This window comes from Suillus bovinus (assembly GCF_016758785.1).
Source record: "Suillus bovinus strain UH-Sbo-P2 chromosome Unknown EDB93scaffold_12, whole genome shotgun sequence".
In the NCBI taxonomy this organism is placed as follows: domain Eukaryota; kingdom Fungi; phylum Basidiomycota; class Agaricomycetes; order Boletales; family Suillaceae; genus Suillus; species Suillus bovinus.
The window spans coordinates 158,854-177,911 of NW_024542068.1; the positions used below are offsets into that span (position 1 = coordinate 158,854).

General features: G+C 47.0%; 7 protein-coding genes across 7 annotated transcripts; 6 read left to right on the top strand and 1 right to left on the bottom strand.

Annotated features, from left to right (window-relative positions):
• Nucleotides 1-10: 10 nt before the first annotated feature.
• On the top strand, nt 11-1,562 carry EDB93DRAFT_1202216 (uncharacterized protein). Its single transcript, XM_041450954.1, has 3 exons — nt 11-708; nt 762-1,138; nt 1,192-1,562. The coding sequence occupies exons 1-3, from the start codon at nt 179-181 to the stop codon at nt 1,416-1,418; spliced, it is 1,134 nt and encodes a 377-aa protein (XP_041310130.1). The 5' UTR covers nt 11-178; the 3' UTR covers nt 1,419-1,562.
• EDB93DRAFT_1130600 (uncharacterized protein) lies at nt 1,554-7,729 on the top strand. Its single transcript, XM_041448931.1, has 18 exons — nt 1,554-1,887; nt 1,944-2,103; nt 2,155-2,453; nt 2,508-3,336; nt 3,390-3,611; nt 3,661-3,917; nt 3,971-4,014; nt 4,039-4,056; nt 4,115-4,135; nt 4,186-4,463; nt 4,516-4,807; nt 4,903-4,944; nt 4,976-5,954; nt 6,003-6,052; nt 6,107-6,903; nt 6,956-7,093; nt 7,147-7,374; nt 7,434-7,729. Exons 1-18 carry the CDS (start codon nt 1,703-1,705, stop codon nt 7,659-7,661), a joined length of 5,067 nt encoding a protein of 1,688 aa, XP_041310131.1. The 5' UTR covers nt 1,554-1,702; the 3' UTR covers nt 7,662-7,729.
• Nucleotides 7,730-7,731: 2 nt separating this feature from the next.
• On the top strand, nt 7,732-8,986 carry EDB93DRAFT_1130601 (uncharacterized protein). Its single transcript, XM_041448932.1, has one exon. It carries the CDS (start codon nt 7,853-7,855, stop codon nt 8,660-8,662), a length of 810 nt encoding a protein of 269 aa, XP_041310132.1. The 5' UTR covers nt 7,732-7,852; the 3' UTR covers nt 8,663-8,986.
• Nucleotides 8,976-9,970, top strand: EDB93DRAFT_1202220 (uncharacterized protein). Its single transcript, XM_041450955.1, has 2 exons — nt 8,976-9,286; nt 9,347-9,970. The coding sequence occupies exons 1-2, from the start codon at nt 9,100-9,102 to the stop codon at nt 9,541-9,543; spliced, it is 384 nt and encodes a 127-aa protein (XP_041310133.1). The 5' UTR covers nt 8,976-9,099; the 3' UTR covers nt 9,544-9,970.
• An 802-nt stretch (nt 9,971-10,772) lies between these two features.
• Nucleotides 10,773-11,246, top strand: EDB93DRAFT_1101986 (uncharacterized protein; the record flags this gene model as incomplete). Its single annotated transcript, XM_041447162.1, has 3 exons — nt 10,773-10,793; nt 10,845-11,021; nt 11,076-11,246. 3 exons carry the CDS (start codon nt 10,773-10,775, stop codon nt 11,244-11,246), a joined length of 369 nt encoding a protein of 122 aa, XP_041310134.1.
• Nucleotides 11,247-14,948: 3,702 nt separating this feature from the next.
• On the bottom strand, nt 14,949-17,054 carry EDB93DRAFT_1222764 (P-loop containing nucleoside triphosphate hydrolase protein). The gene is made up of 9 exons (XM_041451165.1): nt 16,994-17,054; nt 16,824-16,920; nt 16,075-16,772; nt 15,909-16,024; nt 15,769-15,852; nt 15,639-15,708; nt 15,545-15,584; nt 15,470-15,492; nt 14,949-15,407 (listed from the first exon to the last, which is right to left on the bottom strand). Exons 1-9 carry the CDS (start codon nt 17,018-17,020, stop codon nt 15,372-15,374), a joined length of 1,191 nt encoding a protein of 396 aa, XP_041310135.1. The 5' UTR covers nt 17,021-17,054; the 3' UTR covers nt 14,949-15,371.
• Nucleotides 17,055-17,113: 59 nt separating this feature from the next.
• Nucleotides 17,114-19,037, top strand: EDB93DRAFT_1266158 (uncharacterized protein; the record flags this gene model as incomplete). Its single annotated transcript, XM_041454254.1, has 8 exons — nt 17,114-17,513; nt 17,564-17,765; nt 17,814-17,871; nt 17,900-18,020; nt 18,077-18,584; nt 18,640-18,664; nt 18,718-18,808; nt 18,857-19,037. 8 exons carry the CDS (start codon nt 17,114-17,116, stop codon nt 18,988-18,990), a joined length of 1,539 nt encoding a protein of 512 aa, XP_041310136.1. The 3' UTR covers nt 18,991-19,037.
• Nucleotides 19,038-19,058: the final 21 nt, after the last annotated feature.

Here is a 19,058-nt window from a genome sequence, read left to right on the forward strand (position 1 = left end):
GGAGCAAATTTAGTATTCAGAACTTCCAGTGTCACGTTAGTTCATCATGATTTTTAAAGACCTTCTGGTCACGATAACAACATCCACCTGGCGTTATACCGACTAAACTAGTTTCGAGGCCTAATTCATCGATTGCTGAACAGCACGATTCGTAGCTGAAAACAGATTCAAGCGCATAATGGATGAAGATTTCATGTTTGGAGCCTCAGTCTGGGGTACTACGCCCGATGACCCAATTGCAACACGCCTCACAAATATCACATCTTTCTCTTCGCCCGAATCACCTGTGCCGCCATCTCCTGTACCTTCTCAAGACCGACTAGACGATTACGATGACTTTCATACGCCCCCGCAAACGCAGAACCCATCTATTGCACAGGAAGATGATTTTGGAGATTTTGGGGATTTCGGAGAAGCGGGGGACACGGAGGGCGGCAGGGATTTTGGACACGATGCAGATTTTGGGCAGGATGGAGATTTTGGGGATTTCTCAGAAGATGCTACATTTCATGAAGAGCCAGTACCGGGTCCATCTCATACCGCCTGGGAGCCGCTCAGATTAACCCCCCTACCTTCCGAAGAAGACCTGAAGAGGCAGATCGACCACATCTTGGATCCTGTATGGACTTGGGATATCTCTTCGCTGACCACAGACGAAGACATAAGACAGGTAGAGGGTGTCAGCCAAATATTAGTCACACCTGAAAGGTTCGTTGTCTCTGAGATATTTCGCTTCAAATGCTAAAGCTCTAGTCATAAAGTCGTGGATTATATACCATGCTCATGGATTCGCCGCCTCACATGGAGCTCATCAACTGGACGCGCTCACGCATTCGACAGCAACATTTAATCGCTCTTGGACTACCCGTGAACTTGGACGAAATACTACCGCACGCAAATAGCAAGCCCCTTCCCCCACTACACATATCAACACGACCGATGTCTGCACCCCCCGGGCCTCGCAATGGTCCTTTGCAGAGTACCCCATCGTCTAGAACTAATTCTCGTGCAGGGACACCTCGGATAGGCACTCCACAGCCGTCTACGCGAGCAGGACCAACCGTATCACAGCTTGGTATTGGACCCAAACCACAACTAGATGACAAGAAAATAGAGGAACTACTCAAACTTGATACAGGTGTGTCTGTTTCCTATAGCCGTGGTCTGACTAAATGACATGTTGATAAGCAGATCAATTAACCCTCTTACCCTTGGCAAAACTTGAACGGTATCTGGTAGATCTCCAGACAGAGACAACCAATGCCTCATCTTTACTTACGCACCTTCTACAAACCCGTGATGCTCTCCAGCAGGACTCGGAGACATACAACAAGTTGATCGCAGAATTAGTCAGTGAGGCGCAGAAGAATAGTGTTCAGAGTCGGACAGGTATCAAGCGTAGCGGTACTCTGCGTTAACGTATTCATCACACTTTAATATTTTGCCGCCAAAAGTCATGCACACATCTTCGTATTCGAAGCACCATGATTGATTGTGGTACGGTATGAGGCCTACATGTCACGTGACTCGCTTAAATCAGAAGGGAGAAAAAACTTAGTCCGATGTCGATCGCGCCTCGTATCATACTAAGCTCTCGTCGCATTTACCAGCTTGGAAAAGGATGTGCTAGCTTTACATGATATTCTCCCGAGAGTAGAGACACCCAAAAGCACCACAGCAAACATCCACCATTGCGTTCGCCATGAACATATCACACTCCATTCCGTCTACCGTCTCAAGCATATCTTTCTCATTCCTGACAGCGGAGGACATCCGCAGGATATCAGTCAAGCAGATTTTGAACCCAGTATTGTTGGATGACTTGAACAGGCCGAACATCGGTGGTCTGTATGATCCTGCGCTTGGTCCTAGCGATCGTCAGGACATGTAAGTGCCTAGCTCCTGGCGGTCTTGGGACTGGTGTGCTGACGCTATACATCTAGCTGTGCAACATGTCACTTAACTTACTTCACGTGCCCAGGCCACTTTGGTCACATTGAACTGCCTGCCCCTGTATACCACCCTCTGTTCATGGTGAATATGTACAATATTCTCCGCGCAACCTGTTTGTTTTGTCATAGATTTAAACTGAGTCGATCAGTGGTACGCACATGCCCCTCCACTTTTCTCATTGCCTGAAACACTCCTCGCCAGATCTGCAAATATGTCGCCAAATTCCGCCTCTTGGAACATGGTCTCCTGGAAGCTGCTCTCGACGTGGACAACATCACATCACACACGGCTAATGACGACGACGAAGACAGTCGCAACGAAACTATTCCTGAATTAGAATCTCGTGTCAACTTATTCGTCACGGTACATCTCAGCAAGGCCTCCGGCAGCAAGCGAGATCACTACAAGGACAGTCTTGTCTATCAGGCCCGGAAAGATCTTATCCAAGAGTTTTTGAAAACAACTATCACCAAAAAATGTAGTAACGAAGGTTGCGGCGCGTGAGTTTGCTGTTTTCGCTGGTTGTTGCATTTTGGCTTAGCATAAGATAACAGCTTCGCCTACACGTTCCGCAAGGAGGGATTCACTAAAATAATCGAATACGATCTCTCCGTGAAGCAAAAAAATCAGCATCGAGCCATCAGCCTTAAAAGGCCAGATGTCCTCTTGTTCCAGCAGCAAGCTGCGGATGCTTCGAAGTCTCGCTCCGAACCTTCGAATACTATGGACGTAGACTCGGAATCTGACTCTGAACCCGAGGGAGAGCCGACATACTCAGACGAGGAAGAGGAACTTCAAGCTACCCGTCTCTTGAAAAAGAACGATCTTCCTCGTGCTGCAAATGGTAAAGTTAAGACTACCCGCGGCCGCAACGAGCGTGTTATGGCACCAGAAGAATGTCGTGCCCATTTGCGTCTTCTGTTCCGTAATTGCCCTGAGATTTGTTCCCTCATCTTTGGCCGGCATGGCCCCTTCTCTCCCCTAAATGCTGCGGGTCTGTCCCTGGCATCTGCCGACATGTTCTTCATGGAAGTGATCCCTGTTCCACCAACGCGTTTTCGCCCGCCTGCTACAATGGGTGAAACGTTGTTCGAGCATCCCCAGAATGAGCTTTTGGCCAAGGTTTTGAATACGTCGTATAGGTTACGTGATTTAAATGCAGACTTGCATGCCGCTTCTGTGAAGCAATCAGGTATTGACGATACGACGCGGCGTCGTTTATTTAGCGCTTTACTCGAGGGACTCGTGCAGTTGCAAGCCGACGTCAATAGCTTCATGGACAGCAACAAAAATCCTACACCTGTCCGCAACGGTAAACTCCCCCCAGCCGGTGTCAAGCAGGGGCTCGAAAAGAAGGAGGGTCTCTTTCGTAAACATATGATGGTGCGGAATAGTTTTTTTTCTAGATATGTATCATCTAATTTTTTCCTTGGCAGGGTAAACGTGTCAACTATGCAGCACGGTCCGTCATCTCGCCAGATATAAATATTGAGCCAAACGAGATTGGCATCCCTCCTGTCTTTGCGAGAAAACTTACCTTTCCTGAGCCTGTGACTCCTGCAAATTTCCATGAACTGCGGCAATGGGTAATTACTGGTCCGAAGGGTTACCCAGGAGCGACGATGGTTGAGTATGAAGATGGGCATAAACAGTCCTTGGTAATCTTTTATGTTACGCCATTTCCATAGTTCTGACTTGATTCGCTAGGAAAAACTCACACCTGAGCAGAGAACGGCTATCGCCAACCAGCTGCTGACACCTCAAGATGGTAGCGACAGCTCGTCAGGTCGTCGCGGACTTTCAACGCGCACGGCTTCGATCAACAAGAAAGTGTATCGGCATCTTCGGGATGGCGACATTCTGATTCTCAATCGTCAACCAACCCTTCACAAGCCAAGCATGATGTGTCACAAGGCCCGGATTTTACGAGGCGAAAAGACCATAAGGATGCATTATGCGAACTGGTAAGTTTCCGATTGCTAGTATAGCTTCAATGGTTAATCATCTTTATGCCTAGTAATTCTTATAATGGTATGCATTCCCAATTCAAACCGTATAACCGTACCTGATTGTAACTGATCTCAGCTGATTTTGATGGTGACGGTGAGTATTTGGTTTAAAGTTCCGGCGTTAACGCAAAACTAAAATGCTCGTTGGGTAGAAATGAATATCCATTTTCCTCGTGAGCTTCTTCGAATATTAACCTATATCATATTTTGAACCCCCTGAAAGAAAACCAGGTTGCTCGTGCGGAGGCGATGTTAATTGCCAATACTGAAAATCAGTATTTAGTCCCGACGTCCGGTAAACCCTTACGCGGCCTCATTCAGGACCACGTTGTTGCTGGGGTCTGGATGACCTGTCAAGACGCTTTTTTTTCCCGCGAGGAGTACTTCCAGCTACTATACGGAGCACTCCGTCCTGAAGATGAGAGTCATCATCTATCGCGGCTGATCACTCTACCTCCAACCATATGGAAGCCACGTCCGCTATGGACAGGAAAGCAGGTTGTAAGTAGGAGTGCTTTTGTTCGCCCACTCAGCCTCTAATCACATTAGGCAGATCTCGACGGTCCTGAAAAATATTACGCCGAGCAACTGCAGAGGGGCTGAATCCTTGATTCCAAAGCTAAAGTTCCCGGTCATCTATGGGACAAACATTCCTCAGAAGACAAGGTTATTTTTGTTGATGGCGAACTTCTCTGTGGTGTCCTTGACAAATCCGCTGTTCGGAGCCACCGATTATGGCCTTGTGCACTCAGTGTATGAGCTTTATGGAGCTGATGTTGCTGGGAAGCTTCTCGGCGTTCTCAGCCGGCTATTCACAAAGTTTCTACAACATCGGGCCTTCACGTGTCGCATGGACGATCTGGCATTAACGCCCGATGGAGATCAGAGAAGAACTGAACTCCTCCAACATGGCCGCTGATCTTGGGTTCGACGGTGCCAGTCGAGAATTTTCCTTCGTTAAGCAAACTACCCAAGGAGGAAGGTTCCAGCAGCATTGACAACATTGCTCGAAGATGTCTTACGAGACGACAACAAAATGGCTGGCCTTGATGTTACCGTCAAGACTAAGCTTTCGGGCCTGACCAAATCCATCGCTGATGCTTGTATGCCTCACGGTCTCCTGCGCAAATTTCCTCACAATCACATGCAAACTATGACGCTATCTGGTGCGAAGGGTAGTGCTGTCAATGCACAGCAGATATCATGTGCACTTGGCCAGCAGGAACTCGAAGGTCGTCGCGTACCTGTAATGGTCAGCGGAAAAACCCTTCCATCTTTTAAGTCATTCGAGCCGAAAGCTATGGCAGGTGGATATGTTGCCAGTCGCTTCTTGACGGGTATCAAACCTCAAGAATTTTATTTCCACTGCATGGCTGGACGTGAAGGCCTTATCGATACTGCCGTCAAGACGTCTCGATCCGGTTATCTTCAGCGCTGTCTCATTAAGCACCTTGAGGGCATCCGGGTCCACTACGATCATACCGTCCGTGGCAGTGACTCATCCATATACCAATTCCACTATGGCGGCGATGCCCTAGACGTTACAAAGCAGAAGCACCTCTACCAATTCGAGTTCATCGCCCGGAACCAGATCACCCTTCTTAACCTGTACAAGCCTAAGAACATTGCTGGTCACATCAACGACAATGACGCCGTGTCTTATATGAAGAAAACTCTAAAGAAATCAGAAGTACGTCCAGACAAGTACACGCCCGCCGAGCGAGAGAAGCGCGCTCCTTCCTTGGATGTGTATAGCCCTAGTCGTTACCTTGGCAGCACATCAGAGAAGTTTGCGGAGGCATTGGCTCATTACATCAAGTCTAACCCTCATGGGTTATTGATGAACAAAGATAAGAATGCGACGGAGGGCCCCAAGATCAAGCGTCGGCATGAACCCATGAAAACCAGATATTTCAACTTGCTCATGAATATTAAGTATCTAAGAAGTTTGGTGGAACCTGGGGAAGCTGTTGGTTTGTTGGCGTCTCAGGGGTAAGTTTCCAGACCCTGTGCGTATCTTAATCCTTACTTTTGTTTCAGCGTTGGAGAACCGTCAACTCAGATGACACTTAATACGTTCCATTTTGCAGGTCAGTTTTGTTATAAAATTGCCAACGTGCTGAATGTTCACACTTTTGATGTAGGCCACGGAGCTGCCAACGTAACACTGGGTATTCCTCGATTGCGAGAGATTGTGATGACAGCTTCACAAAAGCCCAAGACACCTTCGATGACTATGGAAGTTGCGCATGGCGTATCCCAGTTGGACATTGACATCTTTTGCAAGCGGGCTAGCAAGTTGACGTTGTCTCAGCTTGTTGACAATGTGACGGTCAAAGAGCGTTTGACTGTGGAGAGCGATGCACGTCGGACCGAATTCGTTATTGACATCTTCTTCTTCCCCGCGGAAGAATACACCGAGGAGTATGACATTCTGCCCGAGGAAGTTCTCGCCGTGTTTGCAGCGAAGTTCCCGTCAATACTCAAGAAGGAAATTCAAACGGAGATGAAAAAGCTTGACACAGATCTGAAGGGCCAGATTGCGCAGCTTGGGAAAGGGAAGGCATCAAAAGAACCTGTTGCTGGCGAGGCAGAGGCTGAAGGTGGCGAGGATGACGACCCAAGTCGTGGTAAGGATGACGATGGCTTGAGTGAGCAAGGGGATGGTGATGCTGTTGATGCCAAGCGAGCTCGTCAGCAGAAGGAACAGACATCATACGAGTCTGACAATGACAGTGAAAGGGATTACTTGGACGATACCACTATCGAGGCGGCTTATGCCTCAGACACGGGGGGTGGCGAAGGCGAAGGCGACGACATAATTGATCGTCCGACGGCTATTCACGCACAAACTCAAGTCATAGCAGACGCCTTCATGAATATCTTTCATCAAGCAACTTCGTTCACGTTTACGAAGTCAAAATGCTCTATTCGGCTCGAGGTTCGTGTCATCTGTGCCAGACGTTTTTTGCCGTCACCTCATAAGTTTAAAGTTCCCTGCAGACTTCCCAAAAATTTTGTTGGTGGGCATAGTCGAGCGCACTTGTCTGAGGACTGTTATCCGGGAGATCCCTGGTATCACGGATTGCTTTAGTGTAGTTGTAAAGGAACGCGGAGTGGAGAAGATACGAGTACGTTATTGTATGGTTCAACCCGAACTAGGAGCTGAAATTCATCAATCTAGCTGACTACCAACGGATCAAACTTGCGAGGTATCTGGCAATTTACAGGCGCAACAGATGACAACATCATTGACCTGGATACTATCTACTCCAATGACATCTACTCCATCCTCAAAGCTTACGGCGTGGAGATGGCGCGTGCTGCGATATTACGCGAGATTGGTGGAGTATTTGACGCCTACAAGATTGATGTTGATGGGAGGCATCTGGAACTCATTGCAGATTATATGGTCAGACCTTTACTGGTTAGTCGTGCAACTCACTTACTCACGAACATATCAACTGCCAGACATTCGAAGGCGCCTACAAGCCATTCAATCGCAAGGGTCTCTCAAGTAACCCTTCGCCCCTTCTAAAAGCGTCGTACGAGACAACTGCTGCCTTCCTTTCAGACGCGACATTGTATGGTGACTTTGATGACTTATCCACGCCATCAGGTAATCTGGTCATGGGACGTCCTAACCAAACGGGTACTGGTGTTTTCGATGTAGTGACACTTGCGGAAGTTCCTGCTTGATACGTAGATAAATTACAAAATACTCTGGGGAGTGTGACTTGAATGATCCATGTCACGTGCTTTATGAGACCCGGCCCTTCGCGCGCCTCTGACGCCATCCGCCAACCATCCGCTATCATTGCCTATCAATCATATCAAGTACATCATTTCAACATTGCTTGTTTTCTTCTTGAACGCTCTCTACAATTTCAATGGCTCGTACTGGTCCTCTGCAAGAACTCCCACTTGCGCATTTTTTACCTAGCGGCGCCAATCCAATTCCCATCATTGCTAAACCAGCTAAACGCCCTCTTTCGCCTTCAAAATCCACAATTTTTAGCCCGGCTAAGCGCCGCATTCTGCACTCAGAAGGCATTCTCCTACCTGGTGAAGCTGCCCTGTCTCCATTGCAATTTCACATTCCATATTCTGGAAGTGATGTCAGAGCCTCCCACGATTCGTCGATAGCATTGACATCATCCGCACAATGTGCTGGTGCCACCCAGGGAAGCTCGAGGAATAGACGAACGCCGAGGAGACCTTCGCCAAAGTTGATACGTTCAACCAGTGCCTCAGGAGACAACTCGGCATCTGCACTTAGCCTCCGTCGCTCGTCTCGCCTCCAGTCATCCCAACGCGACGCTGAATCTGGCGCTGCCTCAATGGCAATTCTTCGCGAAATGCCGCAGCCTTATGACCGTCAGTCAGTGCATTATCCTGGCTTTGACACGTATCAAGATCCGCACATATCTCTTACACCATCGCGACGAACCAGTCCATCTTCTGATAATGAAGACTCGTGGCCTAGTAGTTCTGAAGAAGTCCTCTCTGAAAGGGAGATCACTAAAGAGAATATTCCCCCTCGAAAGAAAGCCAAGAAGGCCTCTTTGACACGGTCCTCTCTGATAGACAAATCGTTTCGCTCAGATCGATCTACTACACGAGAGCAATCCTATCAACTGTCTAGTATCACGGCTAGCAGGCACTGCATGAATGGGGTTATCACTCCTCTGGTGTCTTGAACATAACCCGCGACAGCTACGTTTCCAACATAGAGACATGGGAGGGGGTTTTGGAAACCCCTGTGGGAAGGTCTATTGGATTTACACAACCTATCTTCTCCTATCTTCCGTCTGTCTTCTCTTTTGACACTTGGTTGGCCCATACATCATTCACATGGTATTTATGAGATATCTGATGACTATCTGCACATTGTCAGTTACATATATTTGACACTGTAACGCCGGTTGCTAGAACAACATGTGGTTCAACCCATGACCTTTGATTTGTCGGTTTAATCCAAGTCTAATTTGTTATGTTCTTTCTGACTAGACGGTACTCTGGAGTCTGAGGCACTAGTCGGTGGATAAACTTATTGCCGTGACTTAAGCGTGCCAGGTGCACGTGGCAATCGACACGTCTAACCTCTTGGACAGCAAGACCGCGAACCACCAATTCAATGACTACTATGCAACTGCGCAGCTTGGTCTTGCTTCTAGCAGCTTCCCTCCCGCTGGCGAGCGGACAATTCAATTTTTTTGATCAGATGTTTGGGCATTCCCAGCAGCAGCAGCAGCAACAACAACAACAACAGAGAGGACCCGGACCTTCTGGTAACTCTCAATGGATGGCGCATTCAGAAGCTCGTCAGTATCCGGACCCATAATATTCTGCCTCTGAGAATCACTAACTCTTGATTCTTTTAGTCTCGTGTTCTCAATACCTGTGCCCAAGTACCCTAATGTGTGTCAAGAGACCGGCTGATTGTCCATGCCCCAATGCAGAGGACATCAAGTGCACCATTCCAGACGCAATAGATACAGCAGCTGCAACGGTTGTTTGCGTGAGAGGGGTGGGGGAATGTACACCAGTCGAACGACTGACGAGATCGTTTTCAACTTGATGCGTCCTCTGTCTGTCATCGGTGACTTCATAGAATGTACATGGCGAGTAGCTATCAAATCCTATCTCCTGCCTCGAAGACAGAACCACTTACCCTCATGATTCAGTATGCCCGTGTTTCCACACAGTTCTTTTCTGATCGGTGGATCACAGGTTGACCAGCTTTTTTTCCTAGGAGCATTATCATCTTGCATGCGTGTTCTTGTCGTAGGATTCTGATGTCATACAAGAGCCTACTCCACTTTCTATCCCGGGCGGAAGAATTACACCTGCTCCGACCTCTGAGAAACTATCACAGTTGCGTGCAAACTGTGTAATGAACATGATCGCCCAGCCATACTAGATGTCCACGGGAGTCCGCGCATTTTTGGCAAAATGTTTATTACTCCACATTGCACAAACAAACAAAATTAATTTTTTGATGGTTCGATAGCGTGACATCGAAAGTACAACGTCTGCTAATTTATTTTTCGAAAATCGATGTGTTGAGTCCAGCGGAGAGTTACCACGCAGAAAAGTGCATTTTCCGTAGAGTTCGCGCACTTCGTCACACTATGTTACACGTCTGCCGCGATGCCTTTTCACGCTCCGCAGAGTCCGCACCGTTTGAATAGCGTGTTGTGAAGTCGCAAAATGAAGCGGCGTATTGTGCCGCATTTCGGCATTGCGGAGTTTTGATTACATACACAGCGTGACACGCTGTTCAAATGGTGCGGACTCTGCGGAGCGTGAAAAGGCATTGCGGCAGACGTGTAACATAGTGTGACGAAGTGCGCGAACTCTACGGAAAATGCACCTTTCTGCGTCGTAACTCTCCGCTGGACTCAACACATCGATTTTCGAAAAATAAACCAGCAGACTAGGCGCCGTTCCCGGCGATGACCTTGCTTTGGGCACTCCGACGCATCTTTGTCAGCTGGTGGAAGTGAATAGGAAATTGCCGGTGTTTGTTCGAGTGGACGATTCACAGAATTCACGGGTATGACCTTGCAAAGCAAGGTGACGTTGTACTTTCGATGTCACGCTATGGAACCGTCAAAGAATTAATTTTGTTTGTTTGTGCAATGTGGAGTAATAAACATTTTGCCAAAAATGCGCGGACTCCCGTGGACTCATCTAGTAGCTTGGACAATAATTTTGCCAGTGTTTGAACCTACTTTATATAACTCCGCGAGGAGATCAAACATTGAAATATTACGTAACTATCGAGTTTGGTCAATACAAACCACCATGGCTGCCCCGAGACCGACTGTGAGCTGCACCGCAAAGTTACCTTCATCAGTATAACTGAACTTTTCACAGTCAAAATTGCCACCAGGTGCTAATCGTATACTCTTCGTCAAAAATCTCAACTACCAGATTACTGGGGAAGACTTGTATGACCTCTTCGGACGATATGGCAGCATCAGGCAGATACGCATAGGGGATGAACAAAAGACGAAAGGAACCGCCTTCGTCGTATTCGATGATGTTATGGATGTACGTTTCCCTCTTTCCTGACAGGTTCGTTTTATCTAATCCCCGTTAACATAGGCAAAAAATGCACTTGAACATTTGAATGGTTTCCATCTGCAAGAGCGATATATTGTTGTTCTATATCATATGCCAGCCAAGCAGGATGCTGCCGCCGCTAAAGCCGATCTAGCCCGAAGAGAGGAAGAGTTGGCACAGTTGAAGAAGAAGCATAACATTGTGGATGATTGAGCCCATCTTGAACTTATTGTTGCATATTCACGCTCACTCATGTGTTCAGCTCATGTATTTTTTTTTTATCGCAATACGTTAAATTTGTCAGGTGACGTCGGTTTGTATCAAGTCAATTCGAGATGATTGCCATAAAGAATGCTCAGCCGCGTATACTACATTTGGGGCACTTCTTGTCAATCTGTGGTGCTGAAAGCAGCGGATTTTAGCTTAGAGTCAATGCAAGTTGACTTGTTGGCATACCATACTGCTGGGGGTATTGGCGACTATATCATTGCAAGTTAGCGGGTGTCTGGAATTCAGCGATATGAAGACTTACTACTGCCAGCACGCCTTAGTGCACTGTGGCGGTATACATGCCGATGAATGCTTGGGGCTGAATTTGCAGTTTCTGAGGTCACACTTGATCTAGGCACCTGGTAAGATGGCGAACAAAAAAGTTACTGGCTTCTGACCTCCTCGTCGGGCTGCACAAGGTGACGTATTGGCTGAATTCAGCACTTGCGAAGCTAACAAGAATCGTACCAGATTTATGGAGTGCCCACAGCTATGAAAGAAGATGAACTCAAGCATTCTGGCCACTGAATATGATCATACCCTTTGTAATAGTTGCGCACTCTACAGGACAGCGAGTCAGTGACGTGACGGTGGCTGCAGCCAAACAAGTGGCTACGTACCTTCTCCAGTAACACATAATGATCGAGATATGATTCTGTAGCTTTTCGATATGTATGTCTTTTATACCTAAAATCAGGGCCATTCTAACGAGATAATTCTCTCACCGTTTACACGACAAGTAAATGAGGCCGACATGGGGAAGACCAAGAATCCATTCTCGGCATCCGTCTAGCGGTGAAGACAAACAGCTATGGAAATGGCAATCCCGCAGTGGTCGCACGACTGATGAGTAAGTAATCAGTAACTCAAACCAAATGTGCACCCTGACCCTTGTCGATAAACACATGAGCGTCAATGTCACGCACATTATAGGACAACGAATTTGATAATCCATCAAGAAGTGCGGATGATTGCGCGCGGAGGAACCGGAACAGCATACCTTTTCTTCTTCTGCAGACGTAGGGCGAACTCAAAACGGCGTTCATTCCCAGATAATGGTCCACAAATTCTTGTAGAAAACTTTCAGCACTGAAACGTTGCTATAGCCCAAGTTACCCCTTTCGGCCCGGAGGCAAACTGAGTGAGTACCTTTACGGCTTGACGTACGTCGTCGGTGAACGTGGCTTTGAGCTGTCATGCTATCACCGATAGCGCCATGTCAACAGTGCCTCATAATTGGTTATTGCGAATGCAGTCCGCGCTCCCACCAACTCTATTATCCTCATCTTCGTTCCGAAGTGCAGCTCAGATCAACTTCTCCAAGATAAGCTTGATCCGCCAAATTTGCTCATGACACCGCAGTATGTTTGACCAACTTGTGATGTAGTTGCGGGGCTCCGGCCTTTTCGCAAATGGAATGGTGTGAGGCTTCCTCAGCGCTGAAAGATGACTTTCATATCGATTTGAGAAGCGTTGTCATCACTCACAGAAACAGTATAGTCCTTGCGGACTATCCAAACACGGAGCAGTCAATGAGCTGGTTAGTAGTCATTATCGAGTATCTATCTTCATGATCCGAAGTTATTTGGGACAATCTAGGGATTGTATTTGAAGTACTCTGCTCCACTGTTTGTTTGTATGTGTACCCAATATATTCTTGACCTTCTATGGCGTTGTGGTGACTGGTCAGGTGTAACATCAATACCCAACCAATACTCGACACATGGCATCCTGTAGGCCTGTGATGATCAATTCTGGCTATAGTGATTTACTCAAATATCTGCTACCAGCGACGTGGTGATTTTTGCGCGTGTGGTCCAAGATCTTCTCGGCCGCACAATTCTCCAGAATATTCAAGTTTGCCATGTACAGCCGCACTAAAGTTCCTGTTTTTTCTCTTTTTTTTTGGTCACCGGTGCGGCTCACATTTTATTTCATTTCAACGACACGAGGACACGGTGGACCGCCCCGCTCCGAGTCAAGCTCGGGCGTAAATTGCGGCGAAGTATATATGTCCCACGAACATCCATATTATTATCGCATCGCGGCTAGCTGATGAAATAAGTACGCGCAATCTACCATGCTCATGATTGGTCCGCAAAATAGTGGTCGACTTGTGCCGGCATGATATTATTGTTGGCCTCATGACCAAATTTTCTGGCTGCTTCATTGGATCAGCTTATTCAAGTTTACATGGTAAGTCAGTGGAATTTGATCATGTTGCCACATGATTCATAGCTCTTCGGTGTCTGTGATAGTTTCTCCCATCGGGCCAACACCCGTTCGCTCTCAAGATGCATGACCTCGGCCTCCAAACGATTCCCATAATTTTGAACCATTTCTTGCTTGTGGCAGGTTAAACGTCATAGACCGTGCGATTGTCGCACCGCCGCGTCCCTGCAGTCTTCTGCGCTCGAAAAGTCTTTGCTCAGAAACGTGTAATATAACCATTGAAGGTACAGATGACATACTACGGCCAACTGTCCTCTCTCAGGCGTGAAGAGGTGAATGCACGGTCACCATGACTAGCATTTTATCCCGTCGCCGCTTGGTCCCAAACAGTGGTCCGGTGGCTTTGCGTCGGCATGACATTGTCTTCGTGTCCATATTTCTTCACTGGTTAACTAAAGCACACTGCTTATAGCAGCACTTGGAAAGTGCAAGTCAATTTTGCCGCCACGCGTTTAACTCCCCGATGGTCCCCTGAACGTGCGCTTCCAAGAATCTTGGTATCTCAACAATTTGATCTTCGATGAGTCGTGCCTGTAATTTGTCGCGTTAGAACTTCAGAACGTCGAAGCATGCAATCGTTGCATTGTCTGTAGGTCCCGTAGAGGCCACATCAATAGAACTCGAAGATAGTGTTACTAGTAACGCGGCACACGCATAATTTACCGTTTCATTACATAAACCCTCACGACCTCACCCTCCGTTTTTTTTTTTTCAAATGATTCACCTAGACCACTATTGACACCATCACCCCTAGACCCTGGTTCTAGAGTTGTACACCAACCGTCCTAAGGGGGCCATGAGGATTGATACCAGGTACCTTTTCCAGTGGAAGAATGATGTATTGGAGCCAGCAGTCACGATTGTCTGCTATCTCATCGCACGAGTCCGTAAAATTAGTAGGTTATGTCCGACGTTCATCTGTTCAACATCATGATTACATCAGTCCGATCATGGGGAAAGCAGCTTCGCATGCGGCGAGATTAGACTTGTACTGACATGCGCACTGAACAGGCATGCTCCAACTTCTCTGAATTCGGGTTTCTCCAGGAAGGACTTTATTGGCAAACAAATATTGTCGCAGACGTGCAACTGCACTGAATGAAATTGATCCTCGCATTCAGCCATAGAACTGTGCACACGCAACACATCACTCACGTTGCGGGGGGTTAATGTAATTAGACGTACCATTATGAAAGACATGCGCCCTTGCAACCTGCTTGTTCGAAAAATTTCAATTATCTGGTGCAAGCTTACCACCAAAAATATTCCAGACGGGCGTTGTTACTGGCAAGCAGCGTGATACCGTGCTCAAGAAGACCACTCGGAGTACTCCGAATTCAAGTTTACGTCGGATATGGCTAATTAATGCTGGGGATTCAGAAAACAACACAAGCCCTATTTGAAACCGCCAAGAGACTGGTCATACACAGCGAAGAATGACAGCAAAGAATAAGAGACTAGATCCGACCAAGAGCGGAAACAAATCAGATACCGCCAGCCCGTTAATATACTCAAGTTAAGTTACTGACTAAGGAACTATTGCCTACAATCGATGGAATGCAGACGAGCGCATAGTATTCCTATTCATTTCCTGGAACAGTGACGATGGGAATGCCAGGCATACAATCACACGAATGTGTACTGGAATCGAAGACGACATGGCCTTTTAGTGACGACCATACAAATTGGTGGGATACCAGTCGACGAGAAGGGATACAACAACTAAGGACGAATGCAAAAAAAAATAAAACGTCATAAAGTACAAATATGCAGACCATTGAATATCATCCGCGCTCAATGCAAGTACTAACTTGGCTGCAGTCTGCTATATCACGCCTAAATAAGCTCCGCAGCATTGACCGGCATTTCGTCCTTGTGAATTGAATTATCAGCAATGAAGACAGCATGAAGCAACGACTGAGGGGCCAACGTACAATTTGTGTGCTGTAAAATTGTTCTAGGGTGGAGTGAGCGATGGAGATGATAAGGTAAAGATGAAAACGACATACCGATGTCGCGCAGGATACGCACGTCGTCAACAGTCACAAACTAACGAATTATACATGAGAACATCAAGCGGGCGTGATGGAGGGCATGACGTACGTTAATGGCAACACCTTTCCGGCCAAAACGACCTGAGCGCCCAATGCGATGTATGTAATTCTCACGATTGCTGAGTGAGGCGGCAGCTCAGTCAGTAGATTGAAAAAAAAAATGAGGCAAAATCAATTACGCGGGGAGATCATAGTTGATGACAAGGGAAACTTGTTGGACATCAATCCCTCGGGCCCAAACATCTGTCGTGATGAGCACGCGACTGCAGTAGAGATCTAAACATTTTCAAATTCAAGCAAGCCAAAAAAAATTACGCACGATGTGCCACCGCGGAATTCCGCCATGATAGCATCTCTTTCCTTCTGAACCATTTCACCGTGCATCGATGACACAGTGAAGTTTGCCGCACGCATCTTTTCGGTCAGCCAATCAACCTATTTCAACCAATAAGCTACTTTGAATAAGAATTTGTTCGGAGGCATACCTTGCGCCGGGTGTTGCAGAAAATGACAGCTTGTGTGATGGTAAGTGTGTCGTACAGATCACACAGCGTGTCGAATTTCCAGTCCTCTTTTTCTACAGCAACGAAAAATTGTTTGATCCCTTCTAGCGTCAACTCATCACGCTTGACGAGGATACGAATGGGATCGGTCATGAATTTTGTCGTCATCTCCAACACGTCGTAAGGCAGTGTTGCACTCAGTAGGACAACTTGAGTAGCTGGGGGAAGATAACGGTATACGTCATATATTTGATCCTTGAACCCCTTATTGAGCAGCTCGTCTGCTTCATCAAGAACCAGCATTTTAATGTTGCGCGTCCGCAAAGCACGGCGGCGAATCATGTCGAAAACACGGCCAGGGGTTCCTGACACCACGTGTTGACCGTATTCCAACTTTCGGATGTCCTCGCCAATGGATGTACCTCCAATGCAAGCATGACACTGGACATTCATATAGTCACCAAGAGCGAGAACCACTGACTGAATCTGGGTTGCCAGTTCGCGCGTAGGCGATAACACCAGAGCCTGTGTTTCGCGAACAGAGACATCGATAGACTGCAAAATAGATATGGAGAATGTGGCGGTTTTACCGGTTCCAGACTGTGCTTGTGCGATAACATCGCGACCCTGTGTTATTGGGAGAATGGCTCGCTGCTGTATAGCAGACGGTTTCTCGAAGTCTGTACACAAACTTGGGCACTTGCGACACTGCAGAGAGGAAATAAACTTACTATACGCATATATGCCACGAAGAAGGTCCTCCTTCAAGTTGAGGTCGTCAAAGGTCGACACAACCGAGACTGCTTCGGAGGACTCAAATACAAGTTTCTATGAGATAAGTCAGACCATGCACAAACATGCGATTTATTTTGCCCTTCTCTGGGCTGTTTGACAAACTTACCTCGTCTCCAGGATTGATGCCAGACATGTTGACCTATGAAGATGGGTGAGGTGGTGAAAAGATCGGAGATTGAAAATACAACCCAACTTGAACTTTCCAGTAAGTGTAGTCTTGGGCGACATGGACTCCATCATCGAAACACAGCGTCAGACACACGAGGAGATAGAAAGATACGAATCTGCTCTCTACTCACTGCTCTCAAGAAATCAACCGACTCATGAAATCAGGATTCAAACAGAACACAAAGCAGCTCAGGTCTTGGATCGCATTTCGTCGCGTGTAACAGCCTTGCACAACTCTTACCTTGATGAAGATGCGCGGAAGGCTGAGATAGCTTCACTTAGCGCTCCAGCAGCAGCGCAGAATGACCTTTCTGAATTCTATGCGCGGTTGGTGAAGGTTCAGGATCACTACAACAAGTATCCTGATGCTGTAGCAGGAGGCTTCGACATGGAGCTCGCTGCCATCTTGGAGGAGGGTAATCAAGATGGGGTGGATGATGATTACGAGGAGGAAGACCGTGCGTTCACAGCCGTCTTAACTTTGCATTGTTTCACCTTTTGTTTTCAGCCATATCTTTGCTTTTCTCTGGTGAAGAAGCATATGGAAAGTATCTTGATTTGTACGCAAATCACACCGCGTACAACAACTTGAAGAACATTTCAAAACGACTGCCTTACCTTCAATATCTTGATATCTTACTTGCTGCTCAAAACGGTTTACTGCACAGCGAGCTTCCGAGGGAAGCTAGGGCAACGAAAGATTACGAGGTGTAAGCTGGTGGATATTCCGGCATGAGCCACCCTCACTCCTTTTCCAGGTACATTCAACACTTGCATGATTATCTCCTGTCCTTTGTAAAACGGACACAGCCGCTTGTAGATATTCAAACAAAATATCAGGAAGCCTGAAGTCGAATTTTCCCAAAAATGGGACGATGGCGAGTTTGTCGATTGGGATGAAAATAAAACCGCCAAGCGATCAGCGAATGTGGACGGCCCAGGAGAGGGAATCTGGTGCTCTGCTTGTCAGTTAAGTCATTTATCTTAACGAATCGCGTGTGTTCACGTTAGCATTGCCCAGGTCAGAAAAGCTATTCAAAGAAGACCGTTTATGATGCCCACTTGACCTCCAAGAAACATATGAAAGCAATTGCCAAGCAGGCCGTTTCTGAAACACCTCCGCAAAATCCAAATGGCACACAAAACATTACCGCGCAACCAGCGAGTAATGTTCAATTTTTGAAATCCAGACTTCGGAGCTCCGCGTTGCTAACGTATCTTTCCACATCCCTTCTTGTGGTACTAGTTCCCACTATCAGCGAGACGAAATCCAATGTGGAACGTCGCTTTTCCCTCACAGCGCGCGAACGTGAACAAGAACTGCTTGAGCAATCAAAACCTCCTCCGGCTCCCACCAATACATCCGGCGATGCTGCGGCTGAAGAAGAGGAAGAAGAGAGGATCTACAATCCCTTGAAACTTCCGCTTGGCTGGGACGGCAAGCCAATTCCATACTGGCTTTACAAGCTTCACGGCCTTGGAGTGGAATATCGCTGCGAAATATGCTCTGACCACGTGTACATGGGAAGGTAGTAACTTCTGATTTCCAGGATAGCGGTACGAAAGCTTACAACCCTGCACCAGGAAAAATTTTGATCGACACTTCCAAGTATGCAGCCTTGCTTTGATTTGATAGTGTTAAGCTGATCACTTATCATGAAGGAATCACGGCACGCTTTCGGCATGCGAGCTTTGGGCTTGCCGAACACGAAACATTTTCACGAAATCACTCGCATTGAAGATGCTCTCTCACGTAAGTGCTTTCATTTTCAAAGATAATATCTGTTGAAATTTTATTTAGTGGCAGAAAAGTTGAAGCAAGAGGGACGACATGAGATTTTCGAGCAGGAAACAATGGAAGAACTTGAGGACGATGAGGGCAATGTTTATAATAGGAAGACTTACGAGGACCTGAAAAAGCAAGGTCTGATTTGATATGTCCGTGCTGCAGTCTTGTACTCCTTCCATTCATTAATTTATTGTTGACCTATACGACCATGCCA

Bases quoted from the DNA above. Each gene is read 5' to 3' on its own strand.
- EDB93DRAFT_1202216 (XM_041450954.1), top strand. From the start codon at position 179: ATGGATGAAGATTTCATGTTTGGAGCCTCAGTCTGGGGTACTACGCCC. The intron at 709-761 runs GTTCGTTGTCTC...CTAGTCATAAAG, and splicing joins ATATTAGTCACACCTGAAAG to TCGTGGATTATATACCATGC. The intron at 1,139-1,191 runs GTGTGTCTGTTT...GTTGATAAGCAG, and splicing joins ACTACTCAAACTTGATACAG to ATCAATTAACCCTCTTACCC.
- EDB93DRAFT_1130600 (XM_041448931.1), top strand. From the start codon at position 1,703: ATGAACATATCACACTCCATTCCGTCTACCGTCTCAAGCATATCTTTC. The intron at 2,104-2,154 runs GTACGCACATGC...ACTCCTCGCCAG, and splicing joins TTAAACTGAGTCGATCAGTG to ATCTGCAAATATGTCGCCAA. The intron at 4,464-4,515 runs GTAAGTAGGAGT...CACATTAGGCAG, and splicing joins TATGGACAGGAAAGCAGGTT to ATCTCGACGGTCCTGAAAAA.
- EDB93DRAFT_1130601 (XM_041448932.1), top strand. From the start codon at position 7,853: ATGGCTCGTACTGGTCCTCTGCAAGAACTCCCACTTGCGCATTTTTTA.
- EDB93DRAFT_1202220 (XM_041450955.1), top strand. From the start codon at position 9,100: ATGACTACTATGCAACTGCGCAGCTTGGTCTTGCTTCTAGCAGCTTCC. The intron at 9,287-9,346 runs GTCAGTATCCGG...TGATTCTTTTAG, and splicing joins GATGGCGCATTCAGAAGCTC to TCTCGTGTTCTCAATACCTG.
- EDB93DRAFT_1222764 (XM_041451165.1), bottom strand. From the start codon at position 17,020: ATGTCTGGCATCAATCCTGGAGACGAG. The intron at 16,025-16,074 runs GTATGCCTCCGA...TGGTTGAAATAG, and splicing joins TCTGCAACACCCGGCGCAAG to GTTGATTGGCTGACCGAAAA. The intron at 15,408-15,469 runs GTACGTTGGCCC...TCAATTCACAAG, and splicing joins AATTTTACAGCACACAAATT to GACGAAATGCCGGTCAATGC.